This window comes from Felis catus, chromosome B3 (genome assembly GCF_018350175.1).
Source record: "Felis catus isolate Fca126 chromosome B3, F.catus_Fca126_mat1.0, whole genome shotgun sequence".
Classification (NCBI taxonomy): Eukaryota; Metazoa; Chordata; class Mammalia; order Carnivora; family Felidae; genus Felis; species Felis catus.
The window spans coordinates 145,003,632-145,019,582 of NC_058373.1; the positions used below are offsets into that span (position 1 = coordinate 145,003,632).

At 40.9% G+C, this 15,951-nt stretch overlaps 1 protein-coding gene across 11 annotated transcripts in view; it reads left to right on the plus strand.

The window, feature by feature from the left end:
• The window catches only part of MARK3 (microtubule affinity regulating kinase 3), a 113,482-nt gene that overhangs the window by 66,651 nt on the left and 30,880 nt on the right, over window positions 1-15,951 (plus strand). For 8 of the 11 annotated variants that reach the window (XM_023256094.2, XM_023256096.2, XM_023256095.2 and 5 more), the window contains 3 exons: window positions 4,900-4,948; window positions 7,870-7,935; window positions 12,391-12,461. In XM_023256094.2, coding sequence (XP_023111862.1) covers window positions 4,900-4,948; window positions 7,870-7,935; window positions 12,391-12,461 — 186 coding nt within the window. Of the gene's footprint in view, window positions 1-3,068; window positions 3,157-4,899; window positions 4,949-7,869; window positions 7,936-9,371; window positions 9,559-12,390; window positions 12,462-15,951 lie in introns of those variants that run through there. The other 3 variants (XM_019833668.2, XM_045060577.1, XM_019833673.2) reach the window with 3 other exon arrangements.

Genomic DNA, 15,951 nt, shown 5'->3' on the forward strand with positions numbered 1-15,951 from the left:
GCCTGTCACTCAGCTGCCATGAAAAGCACAGGCCGTCCACATTACAGCCTGTTCCTCCTGTCTTGTACCTGTGCATCTGGAGAGGCGAGCCTTGACCCCAGTTTTATATGACCGCTTCCTCCCCACCCTTCATGCTCTTTTTTTATGTTCTCACTTCATTTTACATTACTTGGTAAATTGTCTTTTTCCAAAGATCATTTCCGGACGTCCCAAGTCCTGGCTGTTGGGACATTTCTTTACTCTCTGGTACTGTATATTTGGTGTCCTTGGTATTCTGATCACCAGGATCCTGAATCTTTGCCTTCGAACATGTTTGTTCTCCTCCTGGGTGACCAGTTCCTAGAGGACATGGAGATGTTAGGAGGATGCAGATTGGTCACTTTATCCATTTCAGTGGTTTTTTCATTATGTTTTTTTTACAACTAGCCTCTGCATAAGATTGAAAAGGAATATAGAGAAATACGGTAAATTAATATGGTAGAAATAGGTGATTTCTCTTCAAGTGTCCTTTTATAATAAAACTTTTTTTTCTTTCTATAATCTATTTATTTTTTATAATTTGCATCCAAGTTAGTTAGCACATGGTGCAATAATGATTTCAGGAGTAGATTTCAGTGATTCATCCCCTACGTATAACTCCTAGTGCTCATCCCAACGAATGTCTTCCTCAATGCCCTTTACCCATTTAGCCCATCCCCCCACCCTTCCAGCAACCCTCTGTTTGTTAAACTCTGTGTTTAGGAGTCTCTTCTGTTTTGTCCCCCTCCTTGTTTTTGTTTTTGTTTTTGTTTTTGTTTAATTTTTTTTTTTAACGTTTGTTTATTTTTGAGACAGAGAGAGAGAGCATGAACGGGGGAGGAGCAGAGAGAGAGGGAGGCACAGAATCGGAAGCAGGCTCCAGGCTCTGAGCCGTCAGCCCAGAGCCCGACGCGGGGCTCGAACTCACGGACCGCGAGATTGCGAGATCGCGAGATCGTGACCTGAGCTGAAGTTGGAGGCTTAACAAACTGAGCCACCCAGGCACCCCCCCCCCTTGTTTTTATATTATTTTTGCTTCCCTTCCCTTATGTTCATCTGTTTTGTATCTTAAAGTCCTCATATGAGTGAAGTCATATGATATTTGTCTTTTTTCTGACTAATTTCGCTTAGCATAATGCCCTCTAGTTCCATCCACATAGTTGCAAATGGCAAGATTTCAGTATAATAACAAAACTTTTAAAAGAATGCTGTACTACCCATCCCTCCATCGGGCCCCATTCACCTTTCCTGTGGGTTTCACAGCGCTTCCCTCGGCATACCCTCTGCTGTAAGTCATGGGTTGTCTGTAGTAGATTAGTCGCCTACTGCTCTCTAACAAATCACTCCAACACTTAGCAACTTAAATGAAGCCATTTGTTATCTCACAGTTTCTGCGAGTCTTGTGTTAGGGAGTGACTTAAGGGGGTAGTTCTGTCCCAGGGGCTCCCGGGGAGTTTTGGTAGGAGCCACAGCTACAGGCATCTGCAGACTTGACTGGGGCTCGCAGCTCTGCTTCCAGGGGAGCCCTCTCACCTGGCTTTGTCTAGGGGCTGCATTTCCTCACAGGCCATGGGCATGAGGCCTCAGCACCTTGCCATCTGGGTCTGTCCATCAGAGGGTTTAACGTCCTCGTGACACACAAGCAAGTGATCTGTGAGACCTGGAGGGTGCCATGTGCCTTTCAGGACCTGGTCAATCTCTGAATGCCCCCCACCATCACTTCTGCCTTACTCAGTTCACTCAAAGCAGGTCACTAAGTATACCCCTCACTCAAAGGCAAGGATATTATGTTTTATCTTTTGCAGGGAGGATTATCAAAGAATTTGTGGACACCACAAATTTTAGAATTAAAAAATAAATCTTTAAAAAAAGAATTTTAAAACCACCATGCCTGGGATGCTTATTGAAAGAAAGATTCTCGGGGTGCCTGGGTAGCTCAGTCGGTTGAGCATCCAACTCTTGGTTTCAGCTCAGGCCATGATCCCAGGATCCTGGGATCGAGCCCCACATCAGACTCCATGCCCACTCAAGATTCATTCATATTCTCTCTCTCTCTCTCTCTCTCTCTCTCTCTCTCTCTCTCTCTCTCTCTCTCTCTCAAAAAGGGTGGGGGGCACCTGGGTGGCTCAGGGTTGAGTGTCCAACTCTTGGTTTTGGCTCAGATCATGATCCCAGTGAGTTTGAGGCTCTGAGCCTGCTTGGTTGGGATTCACTCTCTTCCTCTCTCTCTGTCTGTCCCTCCCCTGCTCACTCACACTTTCTCTGTCTCAAAAATAACGTAAAAAAAAATGTTTGTTTGTTTAAGTACGATTCTCAGTCCCATTTCTGATCTAGCGAGAGGTAGGGCCCAGGGACCTGCAGTTTGCATATCCTTATGATTCTGATGCAGGTGACCTGAAAACCATGCTCGGAAATGCACTGTTCTGCCAGATGGATCCCTTGGTCTTCCTTAAATAGTCTTTTTTTTTTTTTTTTAATTTTTTTTTCAAGTTTTATTTATTTTTGAGAGAGAGCATGAGTTGGGGAGAGGCAGAGAGAGAGGGAGACACAGAATCCAAAGCAGGCTCCAGGCTCCGAGCTGTCAGCACAGAGCCCGATAACGGGGCTCAAACTCACAGACCATCAGATCGTGACCCGAGCTGAAGTCAGACGCTCAACCCACTAAGCCACCCAGGCACCCCCTTAAATAGTCTTAATTGGTCACGCCATATCTTTCCTCATGTGTCCAAAGCACACTGAGCTCATTTTCTGCTGTAGACCTCTTGTTAAGTCCTGCCCAAGTCTGGTTACTAAAGTGAGCTCTTGCCTCCCTTGGGCTCCTGGAATACTGCATCATCTTTTCCTGCTCCTTGGCCCTGAGTACTTTGTTTCAGTGCTGCACTGCCAGTAGGGATTTAAAACTGATCACCTTCATTTGACCTGCCCTCCTGCCAGCAGAACTATGAAACCACACTGCTTGGTGGTCAGTACGTGTGCCAGAGGAGTGCTGTGTGCCAGGCTTGGTCTCAAGTACAGTAGTGAAAGGACACTGATGTGCCCCCTCCCCACAGGTCCACCAAAAGTGTGTCCTTACACTTGAAAGACATTGTAATGAGGAAGCAAACAGACCGCTATGATGTAAAACAAAGATCTTCTCAGGTGAGGTTTACAGAGGATCTGCCTGAGACTTCAAGGACAGAAAGAAGAGACTCTAAGGAAGGAAGGAGCTTTGTATGCTCTCCTACCTGAGAGGAGTCACAGGAGTTGGGGTGGCTGAAGCTGAGGTGGGAGGAGCAAGCCTGGGTTTCATTCGAAATGCAGTGTCCTAACTTGTTTTGGCTTTGTATCTAACTTGGAGCTCTTCTAATTTAGCAGTTGTGGAAATAAGTGGGAGTTTCAGATTATATGCTACAAATTCAACTATAATGGATTGGAAAACAGGATTTCTATGTTGGCTTGACAGAAGGAAACTACAAACTCAAGCCTGAGTGGTAGTCAGGGTAGTTACTTCTCATCTCAGAACATAAAATGTGAGAATGACCACAGCAGCAACAGGAGAGATTTGTGTTGGAGAGAAAAGTGCCTTTAGAGATGACCCAGCCTTCAGGAAAGGAATCTTACTCTTCTGACCCCATGTTTTTAGGCTCTGAGCTCGGTTTATAGGTCAGATACGTCCATGCCCATCTCCATGCTCTTAGCTGTTAGGTGCCGATTCAATTCTAGATTAGATGTGGTGGGCAGGGCAAGTGCGGTAAGACCCCTGTGATTTCTCCCCAGATTCCTTTCCACATAGTCAGCTGCTCCTCCTTCCCAAGTTCTGCTCAGCCCATGCCTCTCATAGGTTATGGATACTGGCTGTTGGGAGATCTGGTTCTAGTAGCCCAGTTCCCTACAGAAAGAGAGCAGGACCTTCGGAGATCTTTTCCTCCCCTTTCCTGGTTTCCACCTGTTTGCAAGAGGGTGGAATAAGACGGTCTCTAGAATTGTTACTTTCTGAGATCTTCTGACACTAGCCGAGGCCGTGCACTGGGCCCCTCTTCTGAATTTACAGCACATGTGTATACGACAGGTTAATATTTCTCCTTATTCTTTGTGATGGCTGGACAGCTCTCGGCTTGCCTGGGTGGTTTTTGTTATGGCATCTGCTGGGTTCACTTGTATGGCAGCATTCGGTTGACAAGTTGATGGGGCTGTCCTCTGTTGGAACAGTGGCTCTTTTCCTACGTACAGCCTTTCATCCTTAAAGAGGCTGGACTGGCCTCTTCATTTCATGCCAACATCATTCCAAGAGAGCAAGCCCTGATTGATACTCAACCGCTTATCCAGCCTTTTCTTCAAATTTGGCACTGTCCCACAGGCCAGAGCCAGAGCAGGTCACACAGCCCATACAAAAGCGTGAACATGCGAGACAGGGCTCAGTAGGATCATTAGTGTCACAGTCTGCCACAACTTCCATGCTAAATTACCTGCCTTCTCCAACAAGGATTTCCCAAAGTGCTTTTGTTCAAAGTCTTCTTGTAGAATTACTTGGGATTATCAGTCGAATACACTTGTGATGTAGTTCTTTAGGACTGCACATGTATGGATTTGCAATATCTGCCCCTGGGTAGATACTGAATCAGACTAAGTTTCATCACAGACTGTTCTTGCCTAAATGGTCTCATATGTTCAGGATAGCAAAATATAATGCAGATTGTTATATCATCCTCCTCTGGGACTTCTGCTTTTTCAGGAGATAAAACTGAAGCATTTATAGCTACCCTGGACTCTCATACTAGTGTTAGATGTGGACTGTTGAACGTTAGCAATGGATCAGTTATCTAAGAGATTTAAATTTGTATTACAACAGTGGAATAGAATGTTTAATAACCTGTGTTGGGGGATTATGTGTTTGTTTTTTAGCTCTTCAGAGAAGTAAGAATAATGAAGATTTTAAATCATCCAAACATAGGTACTTTCTGCTTTCTTAAATACTTTTGGGTCTAAATGCATTCCATTTTGTGTCTAAACATACATCCCAGCAGTGGTGGGAGATTCCTTCCTTCCTCCCAGCCCAGGTACACTTTTCGTAAAATCTGTGTTTATACAAATTTTTGATCATTTGTATTAAGTTTTTGAAATTGCTGAAGACAGTCAAAAGCTTAGGTATTAAACACTTGAATTTAAAACTTAATGCAGTAGAAACATCTGTAATCAGATTATAATTTTCTAATTTTTAATGCATATTAGAACATAACATAATTTTATTTCATAGAGAAGGGAATTATAAGTCAGAGTTAAGGTTTCAAAGGTATAACAGTTCTTGCCATGGCATTGTTCTTAAGAAATTATTTGTATATTGAGTTGTATTTTTAAAAATACAGGATACCTGCTATTTAATGGAATTTTGATAGGAATTGTTCTGTTCAGTACATATTTGTGTTATGTGCCCTTTGTGTGCATAGCTTTGTGCTAGGTGGGATGAGGTGGGAGTGAAAAAGGTAGAGGGGTGCCTGGCTGGTTCAGTCAGTAGAGCACACAGCTCTTGATCTTGGAGTCATGGGTTCAGGCCCCATGTTGGGTGTAGAGCTTACTTAAAAATAAGTGAGTGAGTAAGGATGAGGAAGGGCTGTGGTCCTGCTCTCATCATAATTGTTGGAACAAGGCAAACGTATGCAAATTACTTAGTATTTTATATATACATCTCAATGAAAGCTTGATCCCACATATGACATAATAGAGCTCTTTTAAAATAATACTTTTTTTTGCACAATGCTATCTCCCACAATCTAAAAATATTATTTCAAGAGTGAAATAGCTGTTAAGACAGCCACTTGACAGCCAACTTAATATCAAAATCAGTTCTAGGAAGTAGAAGGGATGATATTTGATGCTAAGGATACCCTTTCAAGAATTCTTTTTTTTTTTTTTATTTACATCCAAGTTAGTTAGCATATAGTGCAATAATGATTTTAGAAGTAGAATATAGCGATTCATCCCTTACGTATAACACCCAGTGCTCATCGCAACAAATGTCCTCCTTTAATGCCCCTTGCCCATCTAGCCTGTCCCCCCACCCAGGACCCCTCCAGCAACCCTCAGTTTGTTCTTTATATTTAAGAGTCTCTTATGTATCGTCCCCTTCCCTGTTTTCACATTACTTTTGCTTCCCTTCCCTTCTGTTCATCTGTTTTGTATCTTAAATCCCACATATGAGTGGGAGTGATATTTGTCTTTAATTTCACTTAGTATAATACCCTCTAGTTCTGCCCATGTTGTTGCGACCCTATCAAGAATTCTTAAGGCATAAGAATAGAAAATAAAATGGAGCCACAGGAGGGAAAAGCTTACACCCTGTTTCATCAGGTCTAAGCCACATTATTTAAAAGGCATTATTAGTTTCACATACTGCTAAGGAAAAAAAAATGCTACCAAGCCATCATCTTATTATTAGTGATATTAGTTAAAATGTGAAAATCTTAGAATCAATAAATATATGTTAGGAGAAGTAGAACAAGGAATATAATAGTGGGAAGAAAACATTTCCTTACTTTTCATTTCAGCCCTTTGTGGTTAGCTAACTCTCGATTTCAGATTCCAGCTTTGCACCAAATAACCAATCATAGCAGCCTAGAACTTGCTAACTTAAACATATTTTGTGTTTTATTTAGTTAAATTGTGCCCTGATTAGACTTATCTCTACTTACTCCTAAATAACATATCTTTGATAATAGGTATGAATTTCTAAAATTTTAAATTTGTATTGGGTTCAGAGAGCTTTTGCAGAAGAGCCAGTATTTGCATTGATAATGTTGATGGTTTACCAGCATATATGCCTTAAATTTCTTTAAATTCTTTTTCCTGACAACCTGAATATAACATTTTAGAAATGATACAACTCCTAAAGCCAAGACTACACTATATGTTAACTAACTTGAAAATAAAAAAAAAAAAAAAAAAAAAAGAAATGATACAATAGTTTTATTCATCAGCTCAACAAACATTGCATACTATGTTAGACACTTTATTTGGTCTGATGCTCTATATTAAAGTATCAGAAAATAGTCTGCAGTAAAAGAGACTAGCACACCCTCCCCCTTTTTTTGGTAAGTTGAACTTTCAAGTATGCATTACCAAAATAAAGTAGATATGGAAAAAGTGATTCAGTAGTTTTAGACATGTACTTCAGTTTGATTTTTAAATGTGTATATTTCTGATTGATTTGATTTGGTTTGGTAAATTAGTAATAGAAGTATTATTTTTATCTGTAACAAGAGACTGCTATAGCGCAGTCACATTGACCCATTGTAAATAATTCTTTAAAAAGTTCTTTTCAATTAATGATAACATAATCCCTTCTAATATTTTCCATCTCTGGCTTCAGAATAGTAACAAAAGAACCTTCTTCTCTGAGAACAAGTGAACAGAAATCTCACGTGGAATTGTTCTGTATACCCTTCAAGCCATAATGACAAGTGAACAGACTTAAACTTGGAGGAGTAGAGTAGATCTAAGCAGCTCCTGCAGGTTAGATGTGAAATAAGAACTCTTCCTGAGGGGAAAGGCGGAGCTGCTGGGAAGGCAGCTAGCCAGTGTAGACACAGCACAGGACGAGGATGGAGGAGATATGCACAGGTGCACTACCTAGGCTGCTGAGTGCATGCCAGAGTCACATCACTTGAGCACCCAGAAATTGTTCTTAGGGAATTCCATGCTTTTAAAAGTCAGTTGTTGTGTGTGATAAAATTCCCAAAGAATATTCTCTGAAGAAGGCCAGTTATAAAAATCTTTAACCGGGAAAAAGTTACCGTTCATAGTTACAGTTTATATGTACATTGTATATGCATAAAGACATTTGTTTCTTTTTTTCCTGTATTCTTTCCCCTCCCCCAGTGAAGTTGTTCGAAGTCATTGAAACTGACAAAACACTGTACCTAATCATGGAGTATGCAAGCGGAGGTAAGAATTTTAAAAGGTTTTTCTTCCTTTCTCCCTTTTAGAAGAATGCGCAACCACACTGCCCATATGGATGATTGTTCGGGTTTCGTTTACCGTCCAGAGTTGTAATACAGCAGCAGGGGATCAGGAAGGAAAGCTGTCTTGGCTCTTCTGTGGGTTGCTATTAAGTACTTCACTATTAGCATTAATAAGTGATGATATCCAAAACTTGGATTTTTTTATTGTTGCAAGATGTACATAACATAAAATTCAGCATTTTAAGTGTACATTTCTGTGGCATTCAGTACATTGACATTGTTGTGCAACCGTGACCACCATCCATCCCCAGAACTTTTCATTTTCCCAAACTGAAACTCTGTCCCCATTAAACACTAACCTCCCTCTCCTCCTCCCCAGCCCCTGGCACCCCCCATTCTTCTCTCTGTCTCTATGAATTTGACTCCTCTTAGGGACCTCATAGGAGTGGAATCATAAAATACTTCTGTGATTCGTCTGTTCCACTCAGCATAATGTCCTCAAGGTTTATCCATGTTGTAGCATGTGTCAGAATTTCCTTCCTTTTTAAGGTTGAATAATGTTCCATTATGTATATACATACACCACATTTTGTTTATTTTAAGAACTTGAATTTTTAAATATATCAGTACCTTAGCCTGTTTGAAATAAATGTGTACTGTATATTGGATGGTTTTCTTTATCAGATAATAATGTCATTGGTGTTCCTCTTTCCCAAGGCCAGAAATGGTGGTTGCAGTGCATACATTTAGATTTTCCTTAAAGATTAAGGATTAGTCATTTTTTGCCTACAGGGTTGTATACATATAGCCATTTTTCTGAAATGCATGTATATAACTATTGTCTTTTACAAAGATTGTCATTTTGGGGTTGAGGTTGGGTTAGGCTTGTAGTTTTTGGACCACATGTGAGTCTCCTTGTCTTTTGACGGCGGAAGCTTTCTTACTGGTCCTTGCATGCTCCTACCTCTACATGGTGCCCGGCACATAGCAGATACTCAGCAAATAAGAACTGAGCTGCATTTATGAAATTACAAATTACTGGGGACATATTCTGCTTAACTCTGCAGTATAGCTTTGACTGTTCTGATTACAGTAGAGTTTTATTTTATTGTTAGCACTTTGATCAGTCAGAAAATTGAGTCACAGCCTCTTTGCAATGAAAAGATTGTCAACCTGTTGTGGGCAAGAATGAGTTTACAATAGGCAAACCTTTGACACTACTTTTTCGTACCCCTAATTTAGTATTAGTTGTCTGATTTAGAGTTTAAATGTTTGATTTGAGAATTATTTGGGATTTTCCACAATTAAGGAGTAGTAGGAAGAACTGAAACTTAATTGCAGAACCAAAAATCTATATGGAATTCTAATGCTTTCTACTTGTGTTACAGAATTATGTTCATAACCTTTTCATTGGTGTAGCTTCTGCAGCGCACAAGTGCTTTCTCTTACCTGATCTCCTTTGACCTTCACAATGACTCCTTGATGTGGCCAGGCAGTGAAGGATGGGCTTTTTACCCTTGAAGAAATGGAGGCTGGGAAGTCATTGTGGTCACGCTGTCAGGCCTGGAGCCCGAGCCTTCTGACAGTCGATAGCCTCTCCTGAGTGGTCAGTTGGTCGTGGCTTTCTGTTCCCATGTATTTTAGGGGTCATAGAGATTGCTCTTCTGTAGGGGCAAGGCAAAAACATCTTAGAAACATCCACTTTTAGTAGAAAGAAGGTGGGCTTTTAAGAACACAGACGTGGGGTCAGTCCAGCCAGTGCCTCTCATTGACAGTGTGACCTGATAAATTAACATGTCTCTGAGCCTCTTAGTGGACATGCTAACACAGCCCTCCTTTGAGGGCCCAGTGCGAGGCTCAGCGCTGTAACGGGCACTGTTCGTTGGTGATGTGGTTTTCTGGCTTGGGCTGTTTTAATCAGCTCAACAAAGCACTGTCTCCAGGACATCTGTTTTATTGTTGATACATTTGCCATTTGGAACAACCCAGAGTTGCATAAATTGACTACCTACTCCTCCCTAGCCTGGTATTTTTCAGTTTGGTAGAATCATAGAATTTTAGAATTGGAAGGAATCTTACAAGTCATCCAAGGTAACTGCTTAATTTTTAAAGTAAATTAATTTACTTAATTTAAAGCAATTTGGGGGGGGCGCCTGGGTGGCTCAGTCAGTTAAGTGTCCGACTTCAGCTCAGGTCGTGATCTCACAATCTGTGGGTTTGAGCCCCACATTTTTTGTTTTTTAATGTTTGTTCGTTTTTGAGAGACAGAGACAGAGCATGGGGCGGGGGGAGGAGCAGAGAGAGACGCAGAATCCAAAGCAGGCTCCAGGCTCCGAGCCGTCAGCACAGAACCTGACGAGGGGCTCAAACTCACGAACTGTGAGATCATGACCTGAGCCGAAGTTGGACGCTTAACTGACTGAGCCACCCAGGCGCTCCCACAAAAAAAATTTTAAGTAATTTTTAAAGTAAAGCTCTGATAGGTTGTTCTATGCCAGCAGCGCCACTGCTAGGTAGTGGCAGGACCTGAGCTAGGACGAAGGGCTTCCTGTCAAACTGCATGGTCCCTGACCTGGGTGGGGAGAGCCACTATTTGCTCTCTTTTTCCTAATAAATTGCCTTTTGAGCACTACTTAATCTGAGTGCTAATACGCTTTTAATGAGGAAAATAAAGAGATATGGGTTGAATTCCTGATTTATAAGTTGAATTCCTGATTTGTAACTTAGTAATTGTGAGTGTGACTTCATGGTTCCAAATCTCTTAAGAGGTTTATAATTTATAAATTTTGAATTTATAAAAATACTATTTTAAAATTATATTGACAGACCTTTCTCCATGTTACTCTACAACAACTAGTGGGTTTAATTAATCCATTAATTTTTTTAAGTCAAAACCGTTTTTCATAGAATATGCACATATCTTTAGTGGTTTTCACTTTTTAACCACTTGTTTTGACATTGTATACTGTTCTGCAAATAGAAAGGTCATTCGCTTAGAAAATGCTGACATTTTACTTAGCTGACATTTAACTTCATAATTCATCATAGTTAACACGAATCGTGTAGTGTAAATTAACATTATGTAATGCCTTTGAAAAGATCATTATGCAGTCAAATGAGAACTTGAAAATACAGTATTTATGCCCATCCATTATTTAAAAATGTTTCAGTCAGAGCTAGAAGCTTAGAAGTTGGAGATATTAATGTGCAATTCAGAGCAACTTTTTCCCCAGAAGTATTTGTTATGTTCTGAAACTAAGCATTTTTTAAGTATAAAAATCTTTTAGTTGAAAGTTGTCACTAAGCTGATGGAAATATTCTTTATTTGTATGAAGTAGATGGGATGCTTTCCCAAACACATTTTATGTCTAATTTGCTAAATTAATACCCTTTTCTGTTGATTTGAGGTATTGTTTCTTTATTCCAAATTGATAAGCAATTGGCAATTCTGATACATTTTCTGTAGTGTCACCTTTTTGCTGAGGAACCAATACTGTGTAAACTACCAGCCAGACATCCACCAGCACGTTCTGTTGGCTCGAACTTCCCGCCGCATCCTGACTACCACCACTTCCCACTGAGGCCCAGCCTCCCTCATTCTTTTCCTGATTACTGCGCTACGCCCACTTGTCCTTCCGTTCTCTCCCCAACCTTCCCCAACCCTCCCCCCAGCCACAGTGACCCTTTTAAGGGGTCAGTCATTTCACACTCTCCTTTGCTTCTCCTCTTACTCAGAGCAAAGCCTGCGGGACTCTTACGACCTCACCCCTTCTTCCCATCTCTGTGCCCTTCCCTTGTTCATGGTTCTTCGGCCACATGGCTTCCTTGTTCTTTGCCCGGACTCTTTCTCCCAGACAGGGACGTTGTCCACCCCCTGACGGTAGTCAGCAAAGCACTTGCACATGCACACACACTTTCTGCGTACTTCCCCGCGTCTGCTCCACCGTCCTCGTCAGCCAAGATGCTCTTCGCCTGTTTACTGATTGTCTCTCACTGCCGTCTTTCCCCAGAGCCTAGAGCAGTGCCTGGCAACTAGTAGGCGCTCAATAAATACTTCTGGAAAGAAGGAAGAAAGGAACTGCTTTTATCATAATCCCACAATGAAGGTGTCATCCTCTTTTAACACAAATCACTTTCCCGTGTTAGTTTTCAGTTTTTGTTAAAGCACATTGAAAGCATAATGCTTAAAATAAAAGTTGTATAAACGTAAGAGATTTTAATTGTAAGAGTTTTCTCTAGCTTAAAGATTTTATCAATGAACCTTTTGCCTATAGTTAAACTTAAGGCTAACTTAGTTCAAAATCCACGTTTCTGTTTATCTTCAAACCTGGATTTAAAAATAAAAATTAGAGCATTCCTAAAAGTGAAATATCAATTTATAGGAAAATTAGTGCTCCAAAGTAGGACTTCTGCTTACTTTCATTTTTCTCAATTTTAGGTGAAGTGTTTGACTATTTGGTTGCACATGGAAGAATGAAGGAAAAAGAAGCAAGAGCTAAATTTAGACAGGTATGAATTGATGCACCTCCAGTTTATTAATTTAATAAAGTTATCTTGCTTAAACCCTGAAGCAAAGAGTGTTTGCCTCAATAAATGCTTATAAGTCCCATTGGATGGAGCAGGGGGTTGGCCATTCGGGTCAACAAAAATTCATTAAGTGCCTTTCATGCCTAAGGCACTGTGCTAGAAATGACTGTGGGTTCTATTTCTACCTTTATCAGAATTTTAGTCTCATGCTTAACCTTACTTTTGACAGTTGAGCCTCAAAAATCTAGTCTTTCAAAACACTTATGATTGCATTAATTAAAACCATCTCCCGGTTTTTAGCAAGAGGAGTATCACAGTCCCACAGTTCATTATTAGTTTTGTCTTCACCCTGCTCTTCAAAGACACATTCATTTTATTTTAAAAGTTTATTTATTTATTTTGAGAGAGGGAGAGGGAGAGGGAGAGAACGAGCTGGGAAGGGGCAAAGAGAGAGAGGGACAGAGGAGCCGAAGCAGGCTCTAGGCCCTAGGATCTGTGTTGGCAGCACAGAGCCCGACGCGGGGCTCGAACCCACGGACCGTGAGATCATGACCTGAGCCGAAGTCGGATGCTTAACTGACTGAGCCACCCAGGTGCCCCAAAGACACGCTCATTTTAATAAGCAGGTTTTAAATATAAAGGTGACCTAACTTCCCTGTTTTTATTAATCATAATTACTACTTACTGATGGATCATTACCTACTGGATATTGGGATAAGTGCTTTATATACATTAATGTGAATCTTGCTGCATCCTTTGTGAATTAAGGGGTCTTGTGCTCATTTGCTAAAGATAAGGAAACTGGGGCACAGGAAGATTAAATAATTTGCCCAAAATATGACATCTGGCAAGTAGCAGACCTGCCAGTGATTCAGACCCAGGTCCTCTGACTCAAAAACTCAAATTCTTAATCGTTATATTCTCCTATTTTTTTAGATTACAAATCAGGCAACTCTTTCTGTAAAGCGCCAGAGAGTAAATATTTCAGGCTTTGTGGGCCACACAGCCTGTGTCACAGCCATTTAACTTGACTGTTGTAGCACAAAAACAGATGTAGACAGTTTGTAAAAGAATATGCTCCAACGAATGTGTTCCGGCAAAACTTTATTTACAAGTGATGGATCAGATTTAGCCTGAAGGCCATGATTTGCCCATCCTTGATATAGACACAGAAAAGGAGCAGGATACTTTACCGCATTTTTTCCTTCCTTCCTTCCTTCCTTCCTTCCTTCCTTCCTTCCTTCCTTCCTTCCTTCCTTCCTTCCTTCCTTCCTTCCTTCATTTAATTAAATGTTTCTTATTTTTGAGAGAGGGAGACACAGAAACAGAAGCAGGCTCCAGGTTCTGAGCTGTTAGCACAGAGCTCGACGTGGGGCTTGAATCCACAAACTGTGAGATCATGACCTGAGCTGAAGTTGGACGTTTAACTGACTGCGCCACCCAGGCACCCCCTTTACTGCTTTTAAACTAACTCTGTACTGGGGCACCTGGGGAGCTCAGGCGATTAAGCGTCTGACTCTTGATTTTGGCTCAGGTCATGATCTGACTGTTCCTAGGATCGAGCGCATGAGGCTCTATCCTGCTTGGGGTTCTCTCTCTCTGTCTCTCTCTGTCTCCCTCTCTCTCCCTCTCTCTCACCCTCTCTCCCTCCCTCCTGCTCTCTCTGCCCCTCCCCCACTCACATGTACGTGCACTCTCTCTGTCAAAACAAATAAAAACATTAAATTAACTCTGTACTTCGCTAGACATCAATCAGTTCTGTATTTAGACGCCAGTATAACCTCGTTTCAGAACCTTTAATTTTTTTGTTTTATTTATCCACAAGGTTGCCACAGTAGAGGTATAGACAGTAGTCTTTAAAGATTTCATAATATTTGGAAAGACAATTTTAGTTGATTTTCCAGATTTCTTTTAACAGTTGCCTCTTTTGCTTAGTCTGGTATTTACAGTTAAGAACTTGCTACTCAGATTAACTTCTGTTCCTTAAATTTAATTTAAAAGCTTAAATACTAATGATACTTTGAATTAAAACCTATTAAATATCAAAATTTGAAACTAACTTTTGGCTATTATTTAACTTCTCATATCCTCAGTTTTTCTAGCTCAAAAATTGGAATTTGTACTTGATGATAAACTTTGAAGTACTTTCCAGTTCTCCTATCATTTTATTCTGTGGTCTGTGGAGGGAAGCTCAAGGTTCTCTTTATTACAAGACAAGCCTGTTTGGCCCTTCCCATAACTGTACTCTTAATTTTTGTAAATTGGCCCCTTAAAAGCCAAGATTTTTTTTTTTCTTTCCTCCTAAAACTTCAGTTCCTTCCCACTCAGATGAATCTGTCTAACTTGCACACATTTATGTGAATGTGGTCTGTTGACTGTGAGGAGCGGGCTGCTTAGCGCCAGCCAGCAACAACAGGTTTGAGCCTGACCTTCTCCAAGGAAGCAGCTCGGTGCTTAACCCTGTAACTGCCCCTCACTTCTTCCGTCTCTACCCAGCCCCCTGGCGGGGTCTCACTTGTCAGAGGGGCTTGGACATCGACTACCCCAAAGCTTGAGGCACTTGCTCAGTTATTTTAAATTTTCTGCAGAAATTCTGAGTTCTTTATTTGAGGAACCTATTAGTTTGTCCAGGAAAGATAGTGTATGTGCCTTTCCTACGAATGACTTGATTTACACTGCTTACAATTTAATGTAATTCTTTCTTCTTGCCTTAGTATTTCCTTAAGACCCCTCACTTAAGCCTGGAAGGATCAAGTGAGATACTGGTGTTTCCTCTTTGCTCTGATTCGAATAGCCATGCTTTCCAAAAGGTTATAAGCCATCCTTACTTGAATACGTTTTCCTGTTTGTGGCAAAGAAGAAGGTATGCCGTACAAAAAGTACACTCGGTAGGATCATGTTTTGTGTCAGAAATAGGCCTTTCTTTTCACATCCGTTAGCAGGTGATGTCTCCTTCGCCATTCTCCTCCTAGTGACTGCTTGAGTGGTTTTAAGCTTTTGAACAAGAGCTCTGTTGTTTTCAGAGAGAAAGACTAGATTCCCGGCTCCATCTTCCTTCCTCACCTTCTTCTTAGGGGGTTGGTAACGTTGCTGCCTCTGTTGTCTCCTGTCTGGCTAGAGGCAAATTAGGCTTGTGTTCATATTTCAATCTGGAAAACACACAGATCCTCAGTTTTTGTTTTTGTTTTTTTTAAAGAAAGAATTGTTTCTAGCTTAAAAGAATGTAAAAAATACCGCAGTGATTTAAAGTTGACCATTTTCAGGCGGTTGTGGCTTTAGGTTCACTTGTTCTAAGGTAGGAGAAGTTCTGTGATCTCTTTGAGGAAGGATGGGAGATCTGGTCAAATCTGGTTCAAAAACAGAGTTTGGAAATAACCTGTAGGGGAATCTCAGTATGGCGGGAGAGGGAAAATCCGATCAGGCAGAAGGAAAGTAAACTCTACCTGTGTTTCAGGCAATAAACGTGTTTGTC